At 39.1% G+C, this 14,321-nt stretch overlaps 3 protein-coding genes across 3 annotated transcripts in view; all 3 read left to right on the forward strand.

Moving 5' to 3' along the window:
• The window catches only part of psmb10 (proteasome 20S subunit beta 10), a gene marked incomplete in the record, with an annotated part of 6,012 nt that extends 5,855 nt beyond the window's left edge, over window positions 1–157 (forward strand). The window contains 1 exon segment of the mRNA XM_062435528.1: window positions 1–157. Within this exon segment, the coding sequence (XP_062291512.1) occupies window positions 1–16 (16 nt within the window).
• A 662-nt stretch (window positions 158–819) lies between these two features.
• LOC133996455 (uncharacterized) lies at window positions 820–5,350 on the forward strand. The gene is made up of 5 exons (XM_062436039.1): window positions 820–907; window positions 2,385–2,565; window positions 3,646–3,770; window positions 4,589–4,663; window positions 4,975–5,350. The coding sequence occupies exons 2-5, from the start codon at window positions 2,442–2,444 to the stop codon at window positions 5,101–5,103; spliced, it is 453 nt and encodes a 150-aa protein (XP_062292023.1). The 5' UTR covers window positions 820–907; window positions 2,385–2,441; the 3' UTR covers window positions 5,104–5,350.
• A 3,039-nt stretch (window positions 5,351–8,389) lies between these two features.
• Window positions 8,390–13,854, forward strand: LOC133996804 (LIM/homeobox protein Awh-like). The gene is made up of 6 exons (XM_062436389.1): window positions 8,390–8,488; window positions 9,445–9,647; window positions 10,589–10,697; window positions 10,858–11,001; window positions 11,933–12,142; window positions 13,474–13,854. The coding sequence occupies exons 1-6, from the start codon at window positions 8,390–8,392 to the stop codon at window positions 13,852–13,854; spliced, it is 1,146 nt and encodes a 381-aa protein (XP_062292373.1).
• The last annotated feature ends 467 nt before the right edge of the window (window positions 13,855–14,321 follow it).

Raw genomic sequence — 14,321 nt, forward strand, 5'->3', positions numbered from 1 at the left:
TATGGAGACTGAATAAAACACTTCTATACTCCAGATGTAGCTGTGCATCAGTGTACTGGAATAAGAAAGTGTGAGGTCAAATGAGTTATAACTGGTTGTTTATCACTACTGAAATTAGTTTTTCTTTGACATCATAGTTTTATGAATAAAAGCTTTTTTTTGGGTCAAATGATCAGTGTCTGCGGGTTATTTATTTTCCAGAAGCCTGTTCTGTTGTGCAGATTATGAAACGCTTGACTGTTTTTATGTTTTGCACTATAAGGAAACATTGGTTAGACATGAGCAATTTTGAGTATTTGTTATGCCTCTGTCTAGGGGTGCCTAGGGCATAACGTGAATAAGCCCCATTTTCCCCAAATCCCAAATAGCCACGAGCAAAAGTAGTTTGTGTATAAGGAAAAATGTATTTATACAAATAAATTAATGAACCTATAGCTATACATATATAATATGACTGAGTTCTTAATCTTCAGGGTGGACCAAGGCCAAAATAACAAATAAAACAATCCTATCCATAATCTTTAAAACTACAATTTCAAACATTATTCTCTCTTTAAACACTCTTTAAATGCTGCTGACTGGCTATTTAAACAGATCTCCATTCAGTCTCAAGGTGCGTTTCATTCTAACATGAAATGAGCTCGGCGGGTGGAGTAGCCGCACTGAAACGATGGCTGTATACGTTATGAGGTTCAGTTCCCGCCCGAGCGGCGATACCCTATAACTCATCACGCGCCCCTCAAACAGTTAACCACGCCCACTTGCTATAATTTGATTGGCTGACGCGGCAGAGAGGCGTCGTTTGAATTTCAGTTGTGTGTTGTTGTTGGTTTCGCCTCGACTCGACTCAACTCGGACATTTAAAACTTATATTTCTAGGGATATTATTTATAATTCAGCTCTACAGGTACGTTAACTGATCTTTTATTGTGTTGGTGAAGTTTTACAACCTTATGATTTGTGTTATAGAAATAAAAAAGCAGCTTAAACACTGTTAAAGTGAAACCGAATAGGGAGCTAACATGCTAACTGACATTTATATTAACCTTTTTAAAAAATATATTATTTACATTAATGTGATGTTTTATCAGCGATAACATTAATGTAACTTTAATGTTCCAGTTGTGGGTTAAAATATCGTCTATATCGTCCTCTTATATGTTACTCTATCGTGATTTAGAGCATCATTTGTTTTGGTTTATTAACTTAAAGCTACTTTTTATAGGTTTAAATTGAGTTTAGTGTTAATACTTTTTCACTTTTAGTAAGATTTTGCATGCAAGTAGTGTTTTATACTGTAGTACTTGTAGTAAAATTACTGTATATTACGGTTTCCATCACAAGTGACTCTAGTTTCTCTCTGACTGTGATTATTTTGCTCTTTTCTGTTGTTTAGAGATGTAAATACATCCCTGTGCTCCTGGCTTTGTATGAATATTTGTTGTCTTGTAATCCAACACAGGCTGGATACAGTTATATTAATGACAGACCTATTAAAGGACAGACCTGTAATGATTCCTCCTGTTCATAATGACCATTAGAAGATCCCTTCATAATAAACTTACAATGGAGGTGAAGGAGGACTAAACCCACAGTCCTCCTTCTGTTTAAACATGTATTTAAAAGTTGTCTGAAGCTAATATGAAGCTTCAGTCGTCTGAATGAGTCAAATCTTCATTTTCTATGTTTCAACGTTACAGTGTTCTTAGTAGAAAAGTCTTTTTGTTACTATACTTCCACCACAGCTCAACAGGGAAACACTAAGAGGGAATCTGATGCTATAAAGACTGTAAATGTGTCAGATATTATTGATATGACTAACTCAGACTGCTGAAGATCAATAGAAGCTGATCATCTACTTTATAATGACTGTGTGGAAACACTGTGGATTTAGTCCTCCATCACTTTACATTGAAAGAACATTTGAAGGTTTTAATAGTCAGTATGAACAGGAGGAATCATTACAGAGAGGAACACATCTTTACTATATTACTATAATTGTGTATCTGTCCTTTTAATGTCAGTGTTTATAATAAAAACAGTGTAGCAGGAATACAATCATGCAAAAAGTGAAGTTATTTGCATCTAACAAATGTTTTCATTAAGGTTTTTTTCCTCCTTATTAACTAAACTAAATTGCATATTTCATAAAATGTCTGAAACTAGTGTTAAATTAAGGCTGCAACTCACTTTTATTATTTATTAAACTTCCAATTTATTGTCTTGATTAATCAATGAATCATTTGGACTGTTGCAGCTCTGTCTTATGTAGTTTAGGGCTGCAAATACTCTTCTTTTTTAATTATCGAGAGTCAAATTAAAAGTTTTCAAAGTATTTTTGTTTGATTTTGAGTTATAATCACACAATGTCCTTCGTCTCTCAGTCAGGTCTCGGCTGAAGTCTTTTCCCTCTCTTGCTCCTGACCCGTGTGTTGGAGACGATGCGCCACGACGATTCAGCCGCCAGCCGGAGGAAGGGCGCCACCCCGAAACGTCGGCCCCAGCAGGCGGGACCGAGCACCTCCGGTTCAAAGTCACGGTCGCCGAGGAGGAGCGGAGTTTCAAGTGAGAGTCGAATCACATGATTAAAGTAAAACTGTGACAGACAAGCAACAAAAAGCCCTTTCACACATGAAATATGTCACATCTGAAGCTTCATTTATCTTTATTTCATTCACACTGAGCTGCTGTTGTAATATTTGGCAGCTGATAAGAAAAGGAAATGGATTGAAGTCTTCATGAATGAACGCCGCTCTCCGGTTCTCGTCACAGTGAATCAGTGACACAGATTCATCATTTTAACATTTTCAGAAAGTTAATTCTGCTGCTTGTTTTTAAAGTCTGACATGAAGTTGTAACTCTGATTTAACTTCTGTTAGCTCACATGCTGAAAATAGTTTTGCTTGATATTCATTTATTATTTCATTCATTGGAAGTGTTTTCACTTTTTACTCTTTTTTTTTTTTTACCACTTTAACTAATTTTAACTTAAGCGGCCCAATTTCTATATTTAGCTTTTTAATATCTTCTAACATGTGATCTGGGGCCAGACGCTTCCTCTAGGTGTAATTATTAAATGCATCCATCATTTAGTGAGATCAAAGTGTTAAAACAGCTGTTAAAAGGCTCCAGAATACAGGAAATGACATCATCTCTGTTAAATGTTCTGGGAGAAGACCCTTTGTTAAACTACTTAAATTCAAAGTCATGGAAATGGGGTGAAATAGTTATGAAAATGTGTTGGTATCCTGTTATTTATTTATCATCACTTTTTTTTTTTTTTTTTTTTACTTTCCAGCATACTTTTTGTTCTCTGTTTTTAAAGTTTTATTGATATAATTTCTGCAGCTTTTCAGGGTTTTAAACCTCTTTTTGTTCTGGTTGCACCATGATGAGGATTAAAAAGTTTTAAAAGAACCTCGTCAAAAAACTTAACTTGTCTCTTTTGGTAGCGTCTCATAGTTTAGATGTAACGAGGCTCATTTATTCTCTCTCTGCATGTTTCACTGACTATATAAACATACATCAGCAGGATTACATGATAATGTTCGACCTTTTCTAATCGATTATCTATTTTTCTGTCAGTCAGCTAATTCTTGCAGCTCCTAACTAATCTCATTTTTTTGTTTTTGTGTTTATTTGCAGGGGTTTCTGCTGCTGCGTCTCCAAGGAAGAGGAGGTTTCGTCCAGGAACCAGAGCTTTGATGGAGATCCGTAAATACCAGAAAGGCACCGACCTTCTGCTCAGGAAGGGACCTTTCTCCCGCCTGGTGAGTCAAACTGAAAGAAGCCAGAAATCCAGAGATCCATATTTGCATTTGGGCCTTTTTTTGTTAGTATAAACCAGGCGGGGAGTTCCGGTCCTCTGAAATGAGGCCAACGCGGAAGTAACTTAAAACTGTATTCTATCAAAAGGCCACCAGGGGGCGACCGTTTTGGTGTCAAAAGGACTTCCGTCTCTATACAAGTCAATGGAGAATTCACCAACTTCTCACTTGATTTCTAACCCCAGTAAACGTTTTCAAAATGTGTTTATGGTCTCAATCGCTAATTTAAAGCCTTCTTCAATGCAGTATGATGTTCATTTGGGACATTTTGGCCTCCCTGATTTTATGTGACGATAAAGCAGGGTATGCATTAGGGTGTGGCTACGTCGTGATTGACAGGTTGATTGGTTCACAGGTTCAGGAGGGCGCCTCATGCTCCTCCTGATGCCCATATAAGTAGAATCCGTGTTTTATTTTTCCCAGCATGCACCTGAAATTTTCAAGATGGCGCTGCTCAGATCCGATACTATTGGCCTCCAAGCAGCAGTCCACAAACCAATGGGTGACGTCACGGATGTTACGTCCATGTCTTATATACAGTCTATACAATAAACCTACATTTATCTTTATTGTTTATTGGAGCAGGAACAACACACAATAAATATATTGCCCCAGAACTATCTGATGGTTGTGTGGAGAGTCCTGCAGATTGAATAAATGTCTGTAGTTCTGTCATTTGTGGATCATGAAGTAAGTTGTTTACTTACTTTAACACAACGGATACGAACGATTAAAATCTTTTATTTCTCGTCTGGCTTCAGGTCCGTGAGGTTTGTCAGAGTATTTCTCATGAAGATCTCAGGTGGCAGGTGTACGCACTGATGGCCCTGCAGGAGGTAAGCAGCATTAACATAAAAACACACAAGTAGACACATTCAAGTCGGTAGAAATAAATAAATAAAACAGGTAAAAACAGAGTGAGTGCATTTACTGAGTACGACACCAGACATTAAAAAGCTCCTTAAACTCCTTAAAAATACATCTGATTGTAGAGTTTATTCACGTCTGAAAACTGTAACCTGAGCGCTAATGGTCAAAAATCCTGAACATCCTTTTTTAAATAGTTTGATTTTTGTCATTAAAACCATTTCTGTGTCTCATGTTTCCTTTCATCTACCTTCACCCGCGTCCCTTCTTCCTCTTCCAGGCGGCGGAGGCGTTCCTCGTCCGGTTGTTTGCCGACGCCAACTTGTGTGCCATCCACGCCAAGCGGGTCACCCTGTTCCCCCGCGACGTCCAGCTGGCCAGAAGGATCCGAGGAGCCGACACCATGTGAAAAAAACCCCCACTTTTTTAATAAGAACTTTTTTTTCTATGTTCCTGCAGCTTGAGTTTGCGTTCGGCTGCAGATTTTAAACCTACAACATCGTTGGGATTCATGTTTTTTAGTTTGTGAGAGAAGATTTTGACTTTGCAGGTTTTTAAAAAAGGACAAATGTTCACTGAGGTTGAACTCCTTTTTAACAGTAATCATCTTTGTCGAGCAGTTAAATGAATCTGCTGTCAGTAATCAGTGCTTTGTATTTAAGGTTCAAGTGTATTTTGTGAATAAACAGATTTTTTTTCTATAATGTGGATGTCTAATTTTGGATGCAAACATTTGATGTCATTATGTTTCTGTGATGTTACCTTCAGGAAGCAGGTTTAACTAACTCTGAGTTAAAACTTTAACTCTAGGTTGACTGACTCTCAAAGTTTTGGGTTTCAGAACAGCTGATAAGTTAGTTCAATCAACTCTGAGTGAAAGTAGCTCTGAGTGAAGCTCCTGCGTGATGAGATACCAAGCCCTCATCAATGGAGCACAGATAACATGAGTCACCATGGCAACAGGAGAAACAAAACGCTCGGTCCTCCGACTTCTCCCCAGTGGAGTTAGAAATATGAATGAATGCATGCAGATGAGTTTATATATTTAAGAAGAGAAGCAATACAGTAGCAGCAGCAAAAGAACATGAGCTGACGTGGCAGAGAATTACTGACAGTCAATGTGTGAGTATTAATGAAAAAGAAACATTTTATCTACAGTGCTCCACTTCAACATTTATATTCTGTGTATGGCTGTGTGAGCGCATTTAATATACATGCAGACCCCAACAGGTACAAAACGTAGGCCTACTTGGCAGCAACTGAATATGAAATATAAAAATATAGCTCAAACAAGTCGGGTATAAGTTCAGTTGCTTCATTCAACATGTGATATACTTCAGTAGAAGTGAAATCTTCTAAGCAAAACAAAAAGTCAATTTTTCAGCCATCCCAACACTGCCAGTGTTTAATATTGTCTATTTGAAAGCAACACTTAAATACCTTTATACATACAACACTATACAAGTGTAAACGTTTCAGTGCAAGAGTCACATTTCTTTTTTTGAGGATTTATGTTTGGGAACTTTCACTTTAATGAGAGAGAGAGAAACTAAACTATATATGGAAGCCCATTTATGCCAATCAAATGAAAACAATAAAAATAAAGTCATGATAAAAATTGTCAAGAGATAATAAACCTCTGATTATATCTTGTAATTCTGACTTATCTCATCATTTCATCAATTCACAATTTTGACTTTTTTCTCAGAGCGAGAGAAAAGTAACCACTTGGCTACCAAAACCCTTCAAATATTGCTATTGATAAAACATCCCAGCAGGTCTGATCAACCTCTGACGGAGATTTCTGCAGAATATTTGTGTTTCAATATAAATAATATATACGGACTCTTTAAGAAAAAGGACACACCATGATGTCTGACAGCTCCTTCAGTCTGCAGGCTTCAGCTAGAAAAGGAAGAGAAACTCAGGGTTAGTTGAAGAAAGTTTTATTCTTGTTTCATGGAGTATGTTGCCATGGTAACTGACTCAGAGTTAAGCTGAATTGGCTTTCTGAAACAGGGCCTGCTGTGTTTTTTTCTATTCAACAGGGGAAAAAAGAGTCACATGGAAGGGGCAGGTTATATCTGTCTGTCTTTTCATCCTCGAGCTCTGATCCCAGATGTCCTTTTAAACACCCTTTTGTTTTATTTTAATTGGTCCCAGGGGCGTCTGCCGGCCAATAAGATCACTTCTTACCTGCGCTCCGAGCCACCTGGGTTCTCTTGTTAACAGGTGTGTGCCGGGACGTCACCTGGGACAGTGTGAGGGGGAAACTGATCCCAAAACCACGAGAAGGGGCGGAGAGAGAGAGAGAGAGAGAGCTCAGGTGGGCGACTGCCTGGAGGAAAACTAGCCAAAGAGCAGCACAGAAAACAGACAAACAACAAAGAGAAGAGGAGGAAAACCAACCTGGAGCTCCTAAACCAGAGCGGTAAGATCTTATTCATCTCCTCCCTTCTCCTCCGTCTTCCTGGATTAAAAGGAGGAAGCTATGATGTAGTTTTTTTTTAGGTATTTAAAAGTTCAGTTTCCTCTAATAAGTCTTTGAAAGGCTTCAAATTCATTCATAATAGTGTCATAAATAGCCAAACATGTCTTATCTTGTAAATCCATCAGTTTTCCCGCTACCTGTCTGGTTCATGTCATGTTAATTAATTCATAATTTTACGATTATAACATTATATACCAGCTTGTTGATGACATTTAATCACGCTGGCATTTTGGAGTTTATATATATATACTTTATATTTAAGGCAAGGAAGAGGGAAAATGCATCCAGACTGGATATAAAAGCAACATGTGGCAAAATAGAAAAGTTTAATATGATTTAAAAGTGTTAAATTGGTAATAAGATTTAGATAATAGAATTAGAGATAAAACAGGAGATTAAAAAGCATTTTAAAAGTAAAAAAAAGTAGCTTTTGCCCTTTGAAAGATATCTTAGAAATCTATATATATGTGTCTAATTTTCTATATTGTTTGATAAATACATTATTTCACATTGTTTCTACTTGTTTAGAATTAAGAACAAATCTTATATAATGTTGTGTTTTGTTTTGGTTCATTTTTTAACCCTCCTGTTGTCAAGGAAGGGAGGAAGAAGGAAGGAAAAGAGGGAGGAAGGAAGGAAGGAAGGAAGGAAGGGAGGAAGGAAGGGAGGAAGAAGGAAGGAAAGGAGGGAGGAAGGAAGGAAGGAAGAAAAGGAAAGAAGGAAGGGAGAAAGGAAAGGAAGGAAGGAAGGACGGCCAAAAGAAGGAAGGAAGGAAAAGAGGAAGGAAAGAAGGAATGAAGAACGAAGGAAACGAGGGAGGAAGGGAGGAAGGAAGGAATGGAGGAAGGGAGGAAGAAAGAAGGAAGGGAGAAGGAAGGTAGGAGGGATAAAGGAAAAGAGGAAGGGAGGAAGGAAGGAAAGAAGGACAGAGGAAAGAAGGAAGGAAGGAAAGAAGGACAGAGGAAAGAAGGAAGGAAGGGAGGAAGGAAGGAAAGGAAGGAAGGAAGGACAGCCAAAAGAAGGAAGGAAGGAAGGTAGGAGGGAGAAAGTAAAAGAGGAAGGGAGGAAGGAAGGAAGGAAGGAAAGAAGGAACAGTCAAAACAGACGGGGTCACAGCTGTTATGTGATTCCTCCTCCTTGTTTATTAATAGAGACGGCTTCTCTAATGAAGGTTAATTATCTCCTCTACCTCCTCAGGACAATCATGACGTCACCAGACGACCGAGCCCTCGAGGAGCTTCTGTGCTGCAGCGAGCTCGTTGACGAGGCAGCAGAGATGGAGGAGAGCGCTGCGGGAGACAATGTGAGCATCAAGGCAAAATCATTATTATGTCCTCGAGTCAAGGAAGGAAGGGAGGAAGGAAGGAAGGAAGGAGGGAAGGAAAGAAAGAGAGTAGGAGGGAGGGAGGAAGGACAGATGGAAGGGAGAAGGAAGGAAGGAAAGGAGGAAGGAGGGAAGGAAAGAAAGAGAGAAGGAGGGAGGGAGGAAGGACAGATGGAAGGAAGGAAGGAAGGGAGGAGGGAGGATAGAAGGGAGGAAGGAAGGGAGGAAAGGTAAGAATGAAGGGAGGAAGGAAAGGAAGGAAGGAAGGAAGGAAGGTAGGACGGAGGGAGGAAGGAAAAAAGGAAGGAGGGAGGGAGAAAGGAAAAGAGGAAGGGAGGAAGGCAGGAAAGAAGGACAGAGGAAAGAATGAAGGGAAAAAGGTAGGAAGGAAGAAAGGAAGGAAGGAGAAAGGAAAGGAGGAAGGGAGGAAAGAGAGAAGGAGGGAGGGAGGGAGAAAGGAAAAGAGGAAGGGAGGAAAGAGAGAAGGAGGGAGGGAGGGAGGGAGGAAGGAGGGAGAAAGGAAAGGAGGAAGGGAGGAAAGAAGGAACAGTCAGTCAACACCAGACTATAGTAAAGATGTGTTCCTCTCTGTAATCATTCCTCCTGTTCATACTGACTATTAAAACCTTCGAATGTGTTTTCAATGTAAAGTGATGGAGACTAAATCTACAGTGTTTCCAAACAGTCATTTAAAAGTAGATGATCAGCTTCTATTGAGCTTCATCAGTCTGAGTTATTATATCAATGATATCTGACACATTTACAGTCTTTTTAGCATCAGATTCCCTCTTAGTGTTTCCCTGTTGAGCTGTGGTGTAACCATAGTAACACAAAGACTTTGCTACTAAAAACACTGTAACGATGAAACATAGAAGATGAAGATTTTTTTCTAATTTTTTTTTAATCAATGAATTTGCATCTCTCTCTGACTCCAGACTCCGGCAGCCATTTCTCTGCAGGAGCCAATGACGTGCGCCGGCTGTAGCGAGCAGGTGTGCGACCGCTTCTTCCTATTGGCTGCTGGCAGCGTCTGGCACAGCGAGTGTCTCCGCTGCAGCCGGTGTCAGTGTGAGCTGCAGACGCATCCATCGCTCTACTGCAGGGACGGAAACATCTACTGCCAGCAGGACTACTGCAGGTAGAGTAATCACCATAACGGTTAACCCTCCTGTCGTCCTCCAGGGTCATGACCCCGTCTCTTTTGACTGTTCCTTCTTTCCCCCTTCTTTCTTTAATTTTTCCTTCGTTCTCCCCTTCCTTCCCTCTTTCTTTGCTCCCTCCTCCTTCCTTCCTTCCTTCCTTCCTTCCTTCCTTCCTTCCTTCCTTCCTTCCTTCCTTCCTTCCTCCTTTCCTTCCACCCTTCATTCTTTCCTTACTTCCTTCCTCTTTTCCTCCCTCCCTCTTTACTCCTTTCCTTCCTTCCTTCCTTCCTTCCTTCCTTCCTTCCACCCTTCCTTCTCTCCTTACTTCCTTCCTCTTTTCCTCCCTCCCTCTTTACTCCTTTCCTTCCTTCCTTCCTTCCTTCCTTCCTTCCTTCTTTCCTTCCTTCCTCTTTTCCTCATCCCTCCTTACTCCTTTCCTTCCTTCCTTCTCTCCTTTCTTCCTTCCTTCCTTCTCTCCTTCCTCCCTTCCTCTTTTCCTCCATCCCTCCTTACTCCTTTCCTTCCTTCCTTCCTTCCTTCCTTCCTCTTTTCCTCATCCCTCCTTACTCCTTTCCTTCCTTCTCTCCTTCCTTCCTTCTTTCTTTCCTCCCTTCCTCCTTTCCTTCCTTCCTTCCTTCCTTCCTTCCTTCCTTCCTTCCTTCCTTCCTTCATTCCTTCCTTCCTTCCTTCCTTCCTCCCTTCCAAAAGACAAAACCTTTATATAGGTCAAAATTATGAGTTAAATGGGCTTCCATATATAGTTTAGTTTAGTATCTATCTATCTATCTATCTATCTATCTATCTATCTATCTATCTATCTATCTATCTATCTATCTATCTATCTATCTATCTATCTATCTATCTATCTATCTATCTATCTATCTATCTATCTATCTATCTATCTATCTACCAACCACTCTTTTATTGTTGTGTTCAGGATGTTTGGCGGAGGTCAGTGCGCTCGCTGCTTTCAGCCAATCCCGGCTTCTGCTCTGGTCATGAGGTCTGGTGAGCTGACGTTTCATCTGCACTGCTTCTCCTGCGAGGTCAGCTCACTGTACAGTTCGCTCATTCATTCATTCATTCATTAATTCATTCACTCATTCATTCATTCACTCACTCACTCACTCACTCACTCACTCACTCACTCACTCACTCAACCATCCATTCATTTATCTCACTATTAATGATGCTGATGTTTTGCAGGAGTGTGATGTCACATTAGTGCCGGGCAGCCTGTACTGCTTGCAGGGTCAGAACCTTTACTGTCAGGAACATTATCACAGCGATGGGAGCGTCTCGCTGCCTCACAATCCTCCGTCTGACCCAAACCTGAAAGAAGGTGAGAACATTTCCTTCTCTGTTGAAAGAAATGCTGATAACAAAACACCACAAACCTCCAAACACACCCTCAGATCCACCAGCAGCGTTCTCCTCCAATTTATAATCTTATTTTCTTCATATTTTATGTTTTTTAACACTGTAGCATGAAGCACTTTGAGTTTCACTGCGAATTAAAAGTGCAGAACAAGTTAAAGGTATTACAATCACAGCTGAAATAAGATAAGATAAATGTATTGATTCCACAGTGGGTAAAATTCATTGCTACAGCAGCTCAAAAAATAGTGATATAGAAAAAACAAAAAAAACAAGTGGATACAACAATAAAATTAAAAAACAAATAAAAGGACCCTAAAATGCAAAAACTAAAAAAACAAAAAAATTCAATACAAAACTAATGAAGTAATAACATCTAGTGAAAATGAGTTAAAATTACACTAATTAAAAGACAGATTATATAAATATGTTTTTACTGTCGTTTAAAAATGTTCAGAGCCTACATCTCTTATAGCTTTAGGTTGAGTAGTCAATAATTTGGAGATTTTTAAATTATGGGATAAAAAAAAGACTAAATTATGGGATTATAAATCAAATTTCTCAAATCAAAAATCTTGCTTTAAGTTTAAAATAAAATAGATTAAGTAAAAATGATGAGATAAAAATTTAAATTTTTGAGATTTAAATAGTCAAATTTATATGATAAAAAGAAAATTTTGAGATAAAAAAAAGACGAAATTATGATTTAAAAAGTCAAAAAATTATGAAATGAAAAGCTAAAAATAAAAATGTTAAAGTAGTTTGAGATTTAATGTTTATGAAATATGACTCTTCGTTTATGCGAAGTCACAAAATTAAAGTAGCTCGTAACCATAACAACTCAGACCTTCAGCTAACTAACAACCTGTTGTGTACAACAGGTCAACACCTGAGCTCAGGTGACGGGGACGAGTCCGTCAGCAGTCCTGAGCCCCGATTGGACGACAGGGCGACAGGTGGGCGGACCTGCAGGCGGACCAAACGAATCAGGACGTGTTTCGGCAGCGAGCAGCTCAGAGCGCTGGAGTCGTATTTCAGCCAGAAGCACAACCCCGACGGAAAAGACTGGACCTGCCTCACACACAAGACGGGGCTGCCCAAGAGAGTCCTGCAGGTAATAAATATATAAAACCAAGTCAAAGTCCTGAAATCACGATGTGCCATTCATACAAATAAAACATGAGCCAAGCTTGAGTCTAGTTCACAGAAGCTGAAGGAATTAAAAGCTTATTTCGGATTTTTAAGTCAACCTTTTTATAACATGTCCCAAATAAAACAGGAGTTTGAGTTCTGATATCGATACTTGAGAATTTAATTAATATTTAACTAATTCGTATATACCTGCTGATAGTGATAGTCCTTTACACAACTCATAACTTACATAAAAACAACTGCAACCAAGTATTTTTTACATTTTATGGATTTTTTATGAAGAAATATACCTGAATCATTATTATATATAAGTTAAAGAAGAGTTTAAGTCTTAAAACAACAGCCAGGAGCACGTTTTTGAACATGTTTTTCTGCTGTAATCATTCCACCTTCCTCCCCAACAAAGGAATTCAAACTATGAAATGCAACTTCACCACAAATAGACTCAGTGTACGTCTCTGAAACTCAGATTATCGGAGTGTTTGATGGTGTTTTGACTTCCTGTTTTTCTGGTTTGTCCGCTCTGCACAGTGCATTCAGGCGTTGCTCGTAAAGTTATGCTGCCATCCAAGTTTCCTACTTTTATGGCTTTTTACAGCCTGGCATCATTATGATCAGATAACTGTGTTAAAGCAGAAGTCCAGAGTCTAAAATTAACAATGAAGCCTGTTTTTCTCTCTGTAATCATTCATCCATTCCTTCATAATAGACTTACAACGGAAATGATGATGGACTAAATCCACAGTCCTCCTTCTGTGTAAAAAAATGTGTTTAAAAGTTGATCTGAAGCTAATATGAAGCTTCAGTCATCTGAATGAAAGAAAAGAAAAAAAGAAAGAAAAAGGAGGAAGAAAGAAATAAAGAAAGATGAAGAAAGAACAAGAAGAGGAGTAAAGAAAGAACGAAAGATGAGCACAGAAAGAGAGAACAAGAAGAAACAAGAGGAAGGAAAGAAGGAAAGAAAGAAAAATGAGGAAGAAAAGAAGGAAAGAAAGACGAGTAAGGAAAGAAGGAAATAAAGAGAGATGAGGAAAGAAAGAAAGATGAGGAAGGAAAGAAGGAAAGAAAGAAAGATGAGGAAAGAACTAGAAAAGACGAGGAAAGAAAGAAAGATGAGGAAAGAAAGAAAGACAAAGAAAGGAAGAAGAGGAAGAAAGAAAAGGAATGATTACAGAGAGGAAAAACCTGACTGATGTTTAAAGACACACTGGAAACATTTTGTCCTTTAACTTAAATCTTCATTCACAGGCATTTTGTAAGCGTCTCTTGTCTCTCGCACACTTTCCATCTCAGGTGTGGTTTCAAAACGCTCGGGCCAAGTTGAGGCGCTCCCTCTCCACCGACGACTCTCAGGTTCACTCCCCATCCTCTCCCCTGAGAGGGGTCGCCGCGGCAACCGCCTCCCCGCATCCAGCCCGCTCCCCTGACGACCAATCGCAGCCTTTCTTCCCCACCAGCACCAGCACCATCGACCAGCTTCAGCTCTCCCTGCTGACCGCCCCGCTCAGGCGCCAGCAGCAAAACCCCGCCTTATTCCTAGATTACGACTCCCAGAGTGCACCTGGGTATAATTCCTCTCTGGAGCCCTTCGGGGACTTTGGGGAGGATGGAGGAGGAGTAGTAGAGAGACAAGCTGATCCTGAAGTTGATCCTTTTAGACCACATTACTGTTAGAGAAGAGTATTTAATCTACTTCCACACTGTCAGTAACTTTAGAAAAATTTAAATAAGCAGCTTTAAACTTAAAGAAAAAATTGAAGGATTTCTTGGTTTGTTTTGTTTTCCATTTTATATTATTGTAAATTCTCATTTTGGTTTTTCTATTTAAAAAAATGTCACTTTGAGCTCTGAGAATTTATAGTCACTTCTCTGCTAAATGATTAATGTATTTATAAAAAAAACCGATAAACTGGTTTGTAATTAAAATAATTCTTAGTTGCACTCAAAGTTAATGTTATTTTATGATCCTCAAATGTGTCTGTTTCTTCTGTCAACGGGCATAAAGTCCAGAAAAAGGAAAAAGAGAATAATAAAACATAAGTGGTGGCCTTCATGTGTCGTTGTGTTGCTTCAGGAATCAGTGAGAAGCTGAAATATGGCCGAGGAAAAGAACATATCTGTGAGTTTGAAGAGTTATCTGC

Source organism: Scomber scombrus, chromosome 16, assembly GCF_963691925.1.
Source record: "Scomber scombrus chromosome 16, fScoSco1.1, whole genome shotgun sequence".
Taxonomy (NCBI): domain Eukaryota; kingdom Metazoa; phylum Chordata; class Actinopteri; order Scombriformes; family Scombridae; genus Scomber; species Scomber scombrus.

Bases quoted from the DNA above. Each gene is read 5' to 3' on its own strand.
- LOC133996455 (XM_062436039.1), top strand. From the start codon at position 2,442: ATGCGCCACGACGATTCAGCCGCCAGCCGGAGGAAGGGCGCCACCCCG. The intron at 2,566-3,645 runs GTGAGAGTCGAA...GTTTATTTGCAG, and splicing joins GAGGAGGAGCGGAGTTTCAA to GGGTTTCTGCTGCTGCGTCT. The intron at 4,664-4,974 runs GTAAGCAGCATT...TTCCTCTTCCAG, and splicing joins CACTGATGGCCCTGCAGGAG to GCGGCGGAGGCGTTCCTCGT.
- LOC133996804 (XM_062436389.1), top strand. From the start codon at position 8,390: ATGACGTCACCAGACGACCGAGCCCTCGAGGAGCTTCTGTGCTGCAGC. The intron at 8,489-9,444 runs GTGAGCATCAAG...CTCTGACTCCAG, and splicing joins AGAGCGCTGCGGGAGACAAT to ACTCCGGCAGCCATTTCTCT. The intron at 11,002-11,932 runs ATTTCCTTCTCT...AGCTCAGGTGAC, and splicing joins ACCTGAAAGAAGGTGAGAAC to GGGGACGAGTCCGTCAGCAG.